The 16376-nt window shown below is 30.3% G+C and overlaps 1 protein-coding gene and 1 pseudogene across 6 annotated transcripts in view; one reads left to right on the top strand and one right to left on the bottom strand.

Moving 5' to 3' along the window:
• The window catches only part of LOC145241494 (protein SCAI-like), a 404381-nt gene that overhangs the window by 68737 nt on the left and 319268 nt on the right, over nt 1-16376 (top strand). For all 6 annotated transcript variants that reach the window (XM_080104505.1, XM_080104506.1, XM_080104507.1 and 3 more), the window contains exon 2: nt 13627-13722. In XM_080104505.1, the coding sequence (XP_079960631.1) occupies nt 13627-13722 (96 nt within the window). The remainder of the gene's footprint in view (nt 1-13626; nt 13723-16376) is intronic.
• LOC145241669 (uncharacterized) lies at nt 6441-7628 on the bottom strand (annotated as a pseudogene).

A 16376-nucleotide genomic window follows, 5' to 3' on the forward strand; every position in this document is an offset into this window, starting at 1 on the left:
TCCAGGGCAACGCCAATATTGAAATAAAATTATGCTATTATCTACAAAATTAACCTAAATTATGCTGATAGAATTCTACCAACTTGTTGTTTGTATTGATTTGTATAGCAACATATTGAAAAAGTATTAAAGGTATAAATATATATTAATTTTATTGACAAAGAGAAAGTATCACTGGTATGATTATTTATTAATTTATATTGATAACAAAAAATATCACAGGTATGAATATATTTACATTTATATTGGTAACAAAAAGTATAACTCGTATGATTATATACATCCCGTGCCAGAATTATATGCAAATCGATATTTTTGTTCTAACTCTGATAGTTTTCAATGAAAATTAGTGAAACTTTGCACGTTATACAGCAACACTAACGCATGCGCAGATATAAAATTTTAAGCTGATTTGCACAATAGCGAACAAACGGCAGCCATTTTGGTGACTTTCAGTTTTTTTTCAGCGTGCTAACTTTATGTGCAAGATGAGACGTAAAGGTGTTTTAATTTAAGCTGAAAAGTCTAAAATTGTTCCAAGGCTCCCTAATAAGATTTCCACCTTAGAAATTGCCAAAGAATTACACCGTGATCATCGTACAATCAAAAATATTGTACTAAGCCTAAACTTTGCAACGGACGTTCTGACAAAGGGAAAATTCGTAAGAAATCATATCTGTCACGTCGAACAATGAGCAAGATCAAGAGAGAAGTTCGCCGTAACCCACTTGAAACTAGCAAACAAGTTTTTGAAAAAGCTGGCATTTCTGATGTGCCCAAAATGAGGACAATTGCAAAATTTGGAAAGCCAGAAGTCCACCCTCAATTGAAGGATATCCACAAGAAAAAGAGGATGGAGTGGGCAAGAGATCAAATGAAGGTGAATTTTCAAACTGTTTTGTTCACCGATGAGTGTCGAGCTACCCTTGATGGACCCGATGGGTGAAGGGGAGTATGGTACCATAATGAGGGTCTACGTCCCCAAAGGATCAGGCATCAACAAGGAGGTGGTGGTGTGATGTTCTGGGCTGCAATCATTGGCAATGAGCTGGTAGGGCTATCCAGAGTCACAGATGGAGTGAAGATTACTGCCAAACTCTATATTGACTTCATTAAGGAATGCTTGGAACCCTGGCACAAGAAGAAGAATTTGGCATTCTGGAAAAAGATGATATTCATGCATGATAATGCACCGTCTCATTCTGCAAGGATAGCCACTGAATATTTGGAGAGAGTTTTTGCCAGACATGGGAAAATAATGCGATGGCCAGCCTGTTCTCCAAATTTAAATCCCATCGAAAATCTGTGAAGCATCTTGAAACAAAATATTTATTCCGGAGGAAGGCAGTACAACTCCAAGGATGACTTCTGGAATGTTATTCCGATTGTTGCCAAAGACATTTCATCAGATGAAATCGAAAGTTTGACATCTTCAATGGACCAAAGGCTTTTTGCTTTTGTCAATAAAAATGGCAATTATATAAGATATTGATTGTACTATGAAAACATATTGAAGTTATTTGTTCTTTATTATTGTTGTTCTCAATTTACAAATTCTTAGAATAATCAATATTTCCATGATCTTTTAGTACTTCACCATATTTAAGCATTGGTTTGCATATAACGTTGGCATGCTGAAAAAAATGCAAATCACCAAAATGGCTGCCAATTGTTTATTACTGTGCAGATTAAAATTTTAGATCTGCGCTTGTGTTAGTGTTGCCATATAACGTGCTAAATTTCACAAATTTTCATTGAAAACTATCAGAGTTAGAACAAAAATATCGATTTGCATATAATTCTGGTACGGGGTGTATTCATTTATAGTGATAACAAAATATATCACCGTATGATTATATATTAATATAAAAATTAATATATAATCATACCAGTGATATATTTTGTTATCAGTATAAATGAATAATGACAAAATATATCACTGGAATGACTATACTTTATATTGATAGATAAAATATCACAGGTATGAATATATTTATATTGATAACAAAAAGTATCATTGGTATGATTATATATTCATTCATATTGATAAAAAACGTATCACATTTATGATTATGTATTAATTTATATTAATAACAAATGTATCACAGGTATGATTATATATTATATTGATAACAAAAACTACCACAGGTATGACTATATATTAATTCATATTAATAACAAAAAGTATCACTGGTATGATTATATATTGATAATAAAATATATTGATAAAAATATATATTGATAACAAGAAATATAACAGCTATGAATGTGTATTATATTGATATAAAAAATATATCACTGGTATGAGTATATATTAATTTATATTGATAACAAAAATATCATTGATATGATTATATATTAATTTATATTGATAACAAAAAAATATCATTGGTATTGTAACAGAGCAGGATAGGCACGCGTTAGAATATCAGCAGCAGAAATTTTAGCAGCAGCCGTTTAAGCATGTATCCAAATTAGACAGTGTGCGCAAGCTTGACTATAAGAAAATGAGAGAAAAATTCACACTGTGGTTGAGGAGAGTAGTAAGTTGCGTGCCAGACAAGATGACTGAAAAGTGAAGGGCGGAAAAACGCTGGCTAATAGTCACTGCAAAAGACTTTTAAGATGTGTGTGTGTGTGTGTGAAAATACTTTTGCAAGATAATTAAATACGTTGTTTTAAAAAGAATCACAGATAAAAGCATTTTATTTGCACTAAAAAATTGCATAGTCTGATTTTCATGTCTTTCCTGTTTTGTTAGCTTGTTTCTTTGCAACGATACCCACATTAGAATATAATATTTTACAAATTTTATTGTTAAGAAAAAGTATCACTGTTATATTTATATATTAATTTATATTGAAAATAAAATATATCACTGGTATGATTATATATTAATGCATATTGAAAATAAAATATATCACTGGTATGATTGTATATTTATTTTGATAACAAAAATGATCACTGGTATGATTATATAATAATTTTTATTGATAATAAAAAGTATCATTGGTATGATTATATATTTATTTACATTGAAAACTAAAAGTATTACTGGTATAGTTATATATTAATTTATATTGATAACAAAAAGTAATGCTGGTATGATTACACAATAATTAATATTGTTATAAAGAAAAATATCCATAGTATGATTATATATAATTTATATTGATAACAAGAAGTAATGCTGGTATGATTATAAATTAATTTATATTGAAAAAAAATCTATCACTAATATGATTTTATATTGATAACAAAATATATCACTGGCATGATTATATATTAATTTATATTGATTTAAAATTATCACTGGTATGATAATATATTTATGTTGATAACAAAATATATCACAATTAATATATAATGATAATTTTGATATTTAAATGCTATATATGAATTTTTATTTATTATAAAAAGTAAAACTGATATGATTATATATTATTTTATATTGATAACAAAAAGTATAACTGGCATGATTGTATATTATTTTATATTGAAAACAAAATATATCACTGGCATGATTACATATCTAAATTAGTAATAAAAAGTGTCATTGGTCTGATTATATATTAATAGATATTAATAACAAAAAGTATCACAAGTATGATTAAATATTAACTTATATTGATAACAAAAAGTATCACTGGGATTATTATTTATTAATTCATATTAATGACAAAAACTATAACTGGCATAATAATATATTAATTTATATTGATAACAAAAAGTGTTACTGATACAATTATATCAATATAATTATATATATATATATATATATAAATATATATATATATATATATTGATAGCAAAAAGTATTACAATTATGATTATATATTTTTAATATTGAAAACAAAAAGCATCACAAGTATTATTTTATATTCATTTCGATTCCTAACATCACAGATATGATTATATATTTATTTATATTAGAAAGAAAACGTATCACAGAATTATATAAATATTTTTGTTGATTATGAAATATATCACTAGTATAGTTATATTCTAATTTATATTGATAACAAAAAGTATCACAGTAATGATTATATATTTACATATTTATTTTGAAAACAAAGTATACCATTCGTACGATTATATATTTATATTGAAAAAAATATATCACTGGTATGATTATGTATTTATATTGATAACAAAAAGTATCACTGGTATGATTATATAATAATTTTTATTGATAGCAAAAAGGAAGAAAGAAATGATTATATTAGCAATAAAAAGTACCACTTGTATGATTATATATCAAAATATATATTAAAAATAAAATGTATTACTGGTATGATTAAATATTTATTAATATATAAAAAAAGATATGTCACTGGTATGATTATGTATTTATTTATATTGATAACAAAAAGTATCACTGGTATGATTATATATTAATTTATATATTACTAGGGGGGGGTACCCGGCGTTGCCCGGGTGTTTGGAGGTGTGTGTGTGTGTTAAAAAAAAACATTGGCCGGGTGTTTGGAGGTGTAAAAGAAAAAAGTTTTGGTCGGAAGGTAGTATTGAACCCGAAGCCTTTATGCGAAGGTGGAAACAAAAGGGAAAAAAAAGCCAGACACCTAACCATCTCGGCCACGAAAGAGAGGAATTGATAAGCGTGTTCAGTTGAGGTTTATAAACTGAAATATACAGGTGCGAGGAAGTGGCGTGATGTTTGACCTAGTTTTGCGCTGCAAGCCAGTTATTGTTTCCCCACGCCCCATCATTCGCTTTTCGAAGACGTGGCGAGCTGGTAAAAGTCGGGCAAATTAAATAGACAGGCGACCCCCATTGTTTAGTCGTAGATATTATCATTTAGACATGATATAAAAAGTTTTAAGAAGGAGCGAGCCAACCAAGCAGGCCTCGGAAAAAAGCCTTTTGTAGACATACATAAAAAGCGAACATACATACATACACACACATTTTGCCTTTTATATATATAGATTATGATTATATATTAGTTTATATATTATGATTATATATTAATTTATATATTATGATTATTTATTAATTTATATTGGTAACCATTATGAGAAATCTCGGGTGTTTTTACCTTTATCTGGCATAAACATTTTTTTTATTATTTACTATTAATCGACTTTTATTGAAATAGAAATGCAATATTTTTTAATTAAGCAAAATTTTAAAATTCATTTAATAAAAACTGAGTTTACTACAAAATTAAATGCACCAGAATTTATGAATTCATTTTGGTTATTTGTAAATAAGTTAACAAATGAAAAAAAGAAGAAAAGGATAAATTATTTTGTGTTAATTATGAAATTGTAAAGGAATTTGAAAGCAATTAGAAAGTCGTTTTAACTGGTTTGAAAATTTTTCAAATGTTCTCATTTAAAAGTTGAAAGTTTTGGAATAGTATTATAAATAAAGATTAAAATAATTTTCCCTTTACAAAATTGGTTATAGTTTTTAACAATTTAGTTTAGTTAATGCTTTTATTACCAAAACGACACACTAATTAAACTTTTAACATCCTATTAAAAAAAATAATTTGGTAAAGAAAAACAAAAAACCAAACAATTGGCATAAATAGAAAACAAGCAAAACAAAAATTAAATTAAAATCTAATAACTAGTTTTTATATAATACATGGGCAATGCTGGGTAGCCCTGCCCTTATATATCTGCTCACTTTATCTAGCCACACTGATGGATGTTGAAAAGATGAAATGTGTGCCTGTAGATGACTACATTCCCCTATGGGTAAAACACTCTGGTGGAGGAAATAATAGAACAATAAAAAGAACTAAAAGTAATTAAATCCTTTCTGTTATCAATGTTGTAACAAATAAACAAATGACTATAAAAATGTGTTTCATGTACATTTCTTCCGTTAACAGAGTTAACAGATTGTCACAATAAAGAGTGACTGCTGTCTCACTTTGAATGTCTCGGTGTTGATGGATTCACTGCGTTTAGCTACACTACAAATGTTTGTCCAATGGACCCGATCACTAAAGATGATATTGGTATCATCTAATAAATGCATGGCTGAGATCGAACACAACATCAGTACCACAAGATCTGCTTTCAAGTGGCTGCGAGGATGCCCAATTGGTGCAAACATGATGGGAGGCTGTTGAACACCTGAGCAAATACCTTCAAAAAGGAACTCTGCAAAATATCCAGCCCACAAGTGATCTTTGTCAATAGAATAGAGATTTGCTTACCATCTCATCGGAGCTTGTGCAGGACTGTTGTGCATAAGCTATTATTGTCAGAGATACTGCACAGATGAATGAAGAAGCCAGATCAATTTGCCCAGGTTGAACGTAGCACGAAGAAGAATATACAAAAATTGTTCCAAAAGTAAGGCCTCCTATTTTTTAAACTAAAAAACTGAAACATTGAAGAGTTACGAAGACAGTAGTACCATTAAAACAAACTACATTTTGTGTTCCAGAATTTATTTTTCTACATAGTTATCAGTATCGTCAATGCACTTTTACCAACAATGAATGATACCTCGGTCATAAAAGTTTTATCAACAATGAATGATACCTCGTCATAAAACTTTTACCAACAATGAATGATACCTCGTCATAAAACTTTTACCAACAATGAATGATACCTCGGTCATAAAACTTTTACCAACAATGAATGATACCTCGGTCATAAAACTTTTACCAACAATGAATGATACCTCGGTCATAAAACTTTTACCAACAATGAATGATACCTCGTCATAAAACTTTTACCAACAATGAATGATACCTCGGTCATAAAACTTTTACCAACAATGAATGATACCTCGGTCATAAAACTTTTACCAACAATGAATGATACCTTGTCATAAAACTTTTACCAACAATGAATGATACCTCGGTCATAAAACTTTTACCAACAATGAATGATACCTCATCATAAAACTTTTACCAACAATGAATGATACCTCGGTCATAAAACTTTTACCAACAATGAATGATACCTTGTCATAAAACTTTTACCAACAATGAATGATACCTCGGTCATAAAACTTTTACCAACAATGAATGATACCTCATCATAAAACTTTTACCAACAATGAATGATACCTCGGTCATAAAACTTTTACCAACAATGAATGATACCTCGGTCATAAAACTTTTACCAACAATGAATGATACCTCGTCATAAAACTTTTACCAACAATGAATGATACCTCGGTCATAAAACTTTTACCAACAATGAATGATACCTCGGTCATAAAACTTTTACCAACAATGAATGATACCTCGGTCATAAAACTTTTACCAACAATGAATGATACCTCGGTCATAAAACTTTTACCAACAATGAATGATACCTTGTCATAAAACTTTTACCAACAATGAATGATACCTCGGTCATAAAACTTTTACCAACAATGAATAATACCTCATCATAAAACTTTTACCAACAATGAATGATACCTCGGTCATAAAACTTTTACCAACAATGAATGATACCTCGTCATAAAACTTTTACCAACAATGAATGATACCTCGTCATAAAACTTTTACCAACAATGAATGATACCTCGGTCATAAAAGTTTTATCAACAATGAATGATACCTCGGTCATAAAACTTTTACCAACAATGAATGATACCTCGTCATAAAAGTTCAGAGCATGCTCTGTCATTCACATCTCTGTTTCCACTCTGAAATCGATAAACTTATTTCTTAACTGTGATAATATTAACTGCTTCGGCTTCATAAACGTTCAACAGGCGCCAATGAATGTCAATTAGTTCAGTTTTTTCTGCATGGAGAAATTCAATAAGATATCTCTGCTTCTGACACACGTCCATGACTGGTTACTTTCTTAGTTTCAGACCATCAATATTTACAACAGAGAGATGAAATGTTCAGGTCATGAATGCATAAGCTCAGCATCATAACAGTGTAATTTGTAATCTCCTCTTATGGCAGAATAAAAAATAGGAGACATTATGTCCCTCGTGTACATATATATATATATATATATATATATATATATATATATATATTCTGAATTTTTCTCTTTTTTGTATCACTTTTGTTCATGGAAGGTTATGTTACCAATGATCTCACTTGGAATTTCATTATCTACTTTTTCACTCTTTTCTATTTGAACGCTATATTTTTTAAAAGACTTCATATGCCTCTCTGCACAAGAACTATTATTTTCAAAGATTGGATTTTACTCCTGCAATTCACTACAGGATTTTTCTACATTAACTTTTCATTCCTTCTCTAACCCCGGATATTCTTTAAAACGATTCCAAAGAGCATCTTACGGAACTCTTTTTGGACTGACCAATTGCCTCATCCATTTTGAACTTTTGGATATCACTGGATATTTACAACCATAAATATTGGACTTTGCTGAGTATTCCCTTTCATTTTATCTATAAACTTATACTTTTCTTTCAATTTTTTATTTCTCAACTATTTTCAAAAATTGAGCTAACTTGCAAAAATAGATACTTATCTAGACTTAACTTTTGCTAATTTTTTTTTTCTCTGAGAAGAAGAGCCACTCTTTGAAACTCCATGGAATAAGGAACCTTTCACTTTTATTTTCGTATTCCTTGTTTTGAATAAAATATTGTAAATTTAATTCTACAATATCTTGACTTTTTCTACACACACACACACTGTGAACGGGTAATGAAAATGGAAGCAATTTGTTTTTTGTGATTAAAAAATTAATAAGTCCAATTCATAAATAAATAAAAAACACCAAAAGTCAGAGCATTATCCAATCTTAATGAAATGTTCATAATTAATTAATTAATTAATATAAATAAAAAATATTTCTTTTACTAAAAACATATAAAATTCATTTTTGTGGCACTCAAATTCAAACCAGTTTTTACATCCTAAAGTTACAAATGAAAAAAAAAAAATCATTTTGAATTCATGACAACTCTCAGTAGAAAATGATATTGGAAAATCCGAAATTTAAATATAAAATAAACAAATTCATAAGCTTTAAATGCTAGTTGTTTTAAAACAGTTTTTTTTTTTTTTATAAAGGAGTCACCACTTATCAAGGCCTGGAAACCACTCAAGAATAAGGGTTAATGGGTATACATTAGTCAATGGGATTATAGCGTAGTAAATATAAGTAATGGAAATTTTGTATATTGGATTACTTAGGGGGACGGTTCATCAAGAACTTGTTTACATTGGACTTGAAGACAATCAAATTGTAGTCAGCTGGAAGAGAGTTCCACAGGCGTGCAGTTCTAAGAAAGAAGCTTTGTTCATGGAATCTACGTTTAGGTTTAGGCACAGATAAAGAGTGTGCAAAATTATTGATAATGTTTTTTTTTGTGAAACTTTGGCAAAGGGGAACGATAGATTGAAGCTCAAACGAGCACTTGCTATGAAAATAACAATAAAGCAGAGACAGGCTCGCAATGTCTTTTGTGTGGGAAAGAGGTTGCAGGGAAGAGAAAAGGGCATTCCCCACTAAGCTATGAAGTCTATTTTGAACTCTGTCAAGTCAGGATAAGCTGCTTCTAGTAACTCCTGCCCAGATGTCGCAACAGTACTCCATCATTGGCCATACCTGACTTTTATATAGGTAGAGAATTGCATCAGGAGTGAGATATCTACTGGAGCGATAGGAGGATCCTACCATTTTTCCAGCAACCTTGGCAACAGATTTGATGTATGTGTTCCATTTCAGATCAGGAGTAAAGGTCAAGCCACTTTGCATGGAGGTTCAAAATTGTCCATAAATTTGAAAAACACCAACCTGTAAAAGATAAATAATCTATTAATGAACATAAAAACCCAACTTGAAGTAAAACAAAGCAAAACTATTAATGACACAAGAGAAAGAATTGTAGATTTTTAAAGAGAAAAAAATTAATTTTGTTTACATCCAAAATAACCTCTCAAATAAATGATAAATAGCAAGTTAAAATTGGAGGGAAATTTATCCCTTCTCACATACTAAACTTGTTTGATTTGTGATATTAAACAATCATTCTAAAATAAATGCAGTTAAAAGAAATATATTAGGTTGGATTCATTGTTGACGATCTGCTGGACTATGGCAATAAACTTCAGCATCTTAAATCCAAAGAAGACTTCAGGTCTTTGCCACAGGGATGGAGGTTCAAAATTATCCATTATTAATTATTTTGACAAAAAGAATGCAAATGTAATTACTGTTTTTTCATGAAGATATGAAAGATAACAATTGTTTTTATAAATATGCGTAAGTTAAAAAAAAAGAAAGAAACAAATTGGCAAGACAAATTGCAAGTAAATATGCTACCCACCAGGCAATGATAGATATGGCTAGTTTTCCATACAATGTTCATGTATTTCTAATTATTAAAAAAAAAGGTCTATTTTTCACTTCTATAATCTCTTCATTTGTTGAGACAGACTTAATCGATTTAACTGCTTTACATTTGGAAACTGCTAATTCTCATGTGTTAAAAATGTAAGCCAACAACATTTCATTTTAATAATCTGTTTAGAAATGACACGTGACTCAAACCTATGTGCAATTTTGATGGGGGATTAACCTAGAAATTAGTATTTACTGAATTACGGTTTTATTTCAGTTAAAATCAGCTATCAGCATTAGTATTTTAACCTTATTATTTCAAATATGTAAGATTTCAATTTATAGACATATTTGTTAAAACCAAAAGGCTTTGATTTGTTGGGTCACCTATTGAGCTCGAGTCAGATTGTTTGAATCAAGAAAAGTGAATTTGCAAAGCCAATTTCCTTTTTTTATTTGTCATTTTCCCCTTGTTCAGGGGGCAGGCGTATTTTGATATTATGCAAGCTCACTTTTTACTTTTCACAGTTCAACTAATTATTTCCAAATTTTACTCTGTGCAGTCTTGTCCAATCACTTGCTTTCAATTTTCCTTGGCCAGCCAACTTTCCTGCTATTTAGGACATCCATGTTTTTATATAGTTTATTCAGGAGGATGAACGTTCCATATGAGTATACCAGCATAATCTATTCATTGTTAAGATAATCTCCACAGTAGATAAGTGTAGTGCTTTCAGCAAATCATGGCAGAACATGAGATATGTTGGGTTTGGTCAGCTTTCATATTGCAAATTGATCTGTTTATGAATCTGTCATTGTGCTGCAGTCTGACAAGAGACCTGAGTGAAGGCCCAGCATTCACTGCCATATATCATGACACTTCTCACACCACTGCTATAAATTTACCCCAGATGTAGAGAGACAGCTCACAATAATATCATCAAAGTTTGTCCAAGCTATCTTTACTGTTAACAAAAAAATTATGTGACAAACGAAATGACTTCTTTCTTTTGCATTAGTTATTCTTTGGTTGAAGAGCAATAACATCTTTTATAATATAAATCTCACCTGTCTGTTTAAATATATATATATATATATATATATATATATATATATATATATATATATGTATGTATGCATGTATGCCTGAAACTTTCGACAGGAGTGACGGATTTTCACAAGATCATTTTGAAGCTCGATCCTTCGGACGACAAATATTGAAAACTTGGCTAAAAACATTAATTACTTCACCCTCAACTGGGCACTTTTCTACAAGGAAGGGTCGCTTTTATTCACCGATATTTTTGAAAGTCATCCCCTCTTTTCGATTGACTAGCCTTAATTTAAACCTTTGTCACTTTCCGTTTGGCGATGGACGCAACGGCAAACACATCATGTTTTATTTTCACATTCTTTTCCTCCTTCGGTATGGGTTCGAGCCTGCCTGCCTGCCTACTATCATTTTTTTTGCTCGACACACACCTCCACACACCCGAGTAATGCCGGGCACCCAGGCTAGTTTTAAATAAAGGGAAGATAATTCAGTGGTTGAAGGAAATGAATAAGTACTGAGTGAATGATAAAATCAAAGACTTTTTTTTTTTTTTAGTTTTTTTACTTTGATTGGTTGGAAGTAGGAGTAAGCACAGCTTAACTATAAAAGCGATCATATAATGTAAATATAATTAGTTTGATTATTTATCTCGGGAATGAATCACTAACGTTTCTGTATAGCTTACTTTTCATAAGTAAATTTTTATAGTACTTTATATATGGTAATTTTGTATTTCATCCTCGTGAGGACTCATGAGCTGTTTCTGCCAGGCGTTGTTCAGTGTCCAGGAATCTTTTTAATTTCAGTTTTGTTTTGTACATCGACTCCCCCCACCCCTGACACTTTTATTATATAAATGATAAACTTTTTACTTTCAAGTTTGTTTCACTCATTGCCCCCCCCCTCATTCCACCCCTCTCTTTGTTCTTTCTCTTAATTCATTATTGGAAAATATCTACATTTTTGGAGAGAATTCAATGAAGGAATATATGTAATTAAAGATATCGGTTTTGTAATATAATCAATAGGACATCTTACGAAATCTTGAAATTTAAATTCCATTAAGACTTTAGTGCTTAACAACAAAATAGGCGTAGTACAAAATAATATACATATATAAATACATGATACACAATAATGTTTTTAAAAATAGCTGTTGCATACTGACTAGTTATTTCCTCATTTTTCTTTTAAATTTTTATTTCAATAAATGTTTGATTAATTTAATATATAAAGAAAAGCCAATTTGATTTTCAGAGTTAAACAAATGAGGTAACAAATATTTGATTTTGACTAACCAATTTGTATTATTGTTTTTTGTAATAAAAAATAAACTTCACTTCATTTTCTTACAAATTATACTTAGTGTTGTGGTAGTGAACATTGGTCATCACTGTAAATGTCACTACTAAAACCTCAACCAATCCTGTTTCAATGTTCTCATCACTTCCAAATTCTGTAGTTCACTCTAAAGATTCACAAATTCAAAACTATGCACCTGACGAATATTGAAGATTACTCCAAATAAAACAAATTCTGAAATGGATTGAAATGTTTATGGCAGCCTTAGTTGGATATAACACTTGTCCTTATGTGAACCCTAACTGAGTATTAGATGGATACACAAAGTATTAGTTGAATCTTTGTATCTACTAATAAGGCCGTTCATCTGTATATGTGTAAAACTGCAAAAAATAAAGAAAGAAATTAGACTAAAACTTCATAACCAGCTTTCGTCAAAAATATTGTCTATAAACTTTGATCTTTGCAAACTAAAAACAATCAAATAAAATGTTGAAATAAATAATCAACATTTGAGTATTTCAAAAGTTATGGTAGAAAAAAAGAAAATATTTTAGAAGTTTGCAAATTTTCTTCTGATGTCAACAATTACATATGTGGTATTCTTTTTCATAATACTGAGTAGCCATGCTAATTATGGAACCAATATGGGATTAGAATGCTTGCTAATGTTGAATTAATAAGATTTATAATATCTCATATCCCTTTAATATTATTAAAATGTTGGTAAGTTAGAAATAATAGGGATAAGCTAAATAGAGATGCACTAAAAATCAAACATATATGAAAAAATCAGATATATCTAGAGTTCAATGTGCAGCACGTTGCCTTTTTGTAATTGTGCTGAATCATATTTAGTTGATATTGATATGACAAAGAATGTTGTATGAAATTTGCCAATGTTTTGGGAGTCATAGAAACGTTTTATTTTTTTAATTATATTTGTGTTTATTTAACATTGACTTGTTTTTATTATTTGTTTATTTCCAGAGATTTACCCCAGTATGGTCATAAACAGTGGCAGTCTTACTTTGGTAGGACATTTGATGTATATACTAAGTTATGGAAATTTCAACAACAACACAGGTAAGGTTTTGCTCAAAATAGATTTTGTACCTCAATATTCATTGGATTAAATCAGCATAGTTATGCTGATTTAATCCACATTTGTTCCCCTAAAAGTCTTATATAACAATTTTGCACCGCTTTTATGCCCTCTGGTGAAGATTAAAATCAAAATCCATTACATGATTTTCATTCTAGAAAATGTCTAAAGTGGCTTTGGCTTAAGGGGACTTAAGAAGTTGAAATTCAGGGAATCTTGATTAATTGGTGTCTAACATCAATAGATCAAATTCAATTCAAATCTGAAATATTTGAATTTTTAAATTGGAGGTCGTATCAATATTATGTCCTCTAAAATCTTTTAAAATACTCTAAAAACACTGAAATTTTGATATTTATCAATACTTAATTGAATTATCTTATTGTTAAAAATTTCACAAAATCAAATATCGGAATGTTCACAAATGACTCCTACCCCTTTTTTACCACTTTGAATAAATTAAATTAAACAAAATATAGCCCATATTATAACACTTTACATTTAGCTGTGTTCCAAAATTCATGATGATCAGTTCATAAGTTAAGGAGTTAATCATATATGTACAAATATATAAAGACTAGCAAAAGTACCCGTCATTGACTGGGTTCAAAAACAGCCTACAGAAAATGGACTGTGATTTATGAAAGTATGATAGGTTATGAAAAGGAAGAGTTGTAAATTTGGGTTGAATTTGGGGGTATCAAAACTAAAGCAAAATATGATGAAAGTAAAAATAAAATAGATAAACCCCATAATTTATTATACCATACCTGTTCACACTGAAACACTTATCACAATATTCTGTGGATCTATATTAAAAAACCTTGTTAAACTTTGTGACATATTTCCATTCTATAGAGGTCAGGTGCGAACAAACACCCCATAATTTTATTATGCCATATTTCTTCGAACTAAAACATAATTATCAAAGTATACTTGCGCAGATAGATATGAAAAGTCTTTATTAAGGTTTGTGCCTATTTCCATTCTATGGAGGCCAGGCACAAATGCAAACCCCACAATTTTATTATACCATCCCTATTTAAGTTAAAACATACTTATCAAAGTATTCTTAAGTACATCTATATCAAAAACACTTGTAAACGTTTTTTTATTTAATTTTTAAATTTTTTATTTCCATACTTTTTGTACCAGGCGCGTACGCAGACCCCACAATTTTAATGAACCGCCGTTCTGCCAGATCAAATATACCCATTCCTGTGTCTTGATACATCTTCTATCATTATATGTAATCAGTTTTTTAAAATAGTCAACCATATAGGAGCCTATTCATGACCACACACACACACACAGCTTTATATTATAGATATACACATATCTAACCTTATGTAAATAGAGATAATACAAAATACATGCTAAAATATACTTTAGTTTTGGGAATAAGCATGATAATGAATTTCATTGTGTCTTTAGATAATTATTGTACATTCCTTAATAAATAACGTGCTATGTAATCAGTCAGGTTAAGTTCTCTCATCATTAAACTGTGCCAATGCTAATATAATCAGCAAAAAATGAACAGTGTTGAGACTGACAAAAGTCACACTAATCACATCCAATTCAACTACACGTTAGATAAATTAACAATTGAATGATATGAGAGAATTAAAAATGCATGTGACAACTGAACCAGAAAACAAGCAGCAATTTTTCCTCCTTTTACAGAAACCTTACCCATGGAATGTAAGGACTAAAGTGCAAAATAGGGGTGAAATACGAGATTGGACCCTATTCTGTCCATTATTCCTCATTAATGCTGAGAAGATTTTCCATTCAACTATCAATCTGTCCATCTCATTAACATTTCAATTGTTTTTACATTTGATAGTGGTGACTCATTAGTAAAAGATTTTTTTTTTAAACTTACTTGTGAGATCAGTTGATGCGGTTCCCAGGTAGATTGAGAAGCTGGTGGCAAATTCTGGCGTTCATATTGAAGAAACACACACACACACACACGCTATTCATTATATTTATTTTGTTTGAAAAATTAAAAAATAAATAAGATTAAAAAAAATTTTGTAGGTTTTTCTTTATCTTTTTTAAATTTCAATCAATCAAATATATTCAATTCATAGTAAATCAAAAAAAACATTTAATGTTCATCTTCAATCTTGGGTTTTAATCAGGATTCGGTTCTGGGGTTCGGAAATGAGTGAGTCACTCTCTCGACAACAGCACGTTTCTGCTCTCTTCTTTTCCAATCGACCACGCCTGGCCTCTCGCCACCAATGTCACACCGCACAATCCAAACGTCAGCAATACAAAATTCTTTTCAAGAGAAGATGTTCACGACTCTTTTCTCTCTGCCACCCCAGGGAATTTTTCCCTGCTTTTATATCCTATCTAGAAAAAAAAAAGGAAGAGACAGGAAAAAAAATAGCTTCTCCCATCATGTTCTGCCTTCCCAAGATGCCCTTCGTGTATACAAATGCACTGGCGATCTTTTCTTTCTTCTTTCCCAAAGAGCGATGCACATACGCCCGGTACGTTTCTTTTTTTTTTTCTTCTTTTCTAACCATATACCCCACACGCCCTCCTGATCTTTGAGATCAATAAGACACTTCATAATCCTTCATCCAAGCAGGCCTCCTCCTCTCACGTTGAGGCCTCT

Source organism: Euprymna scolopes, chromosome 20, assembly GCF_053919585.1.
Source record: "Euprymna scolopes isolate OS-2025 chromosome 20, ASM5391958v1, whole genome shotgun sequence".
Taxonomy (NCBI): Eukaryota; Metazoa; Mollusca; class Cephalopoda; order Sepiida; family Sepiolidae; genus Euprymna; species Euprymna scolopes.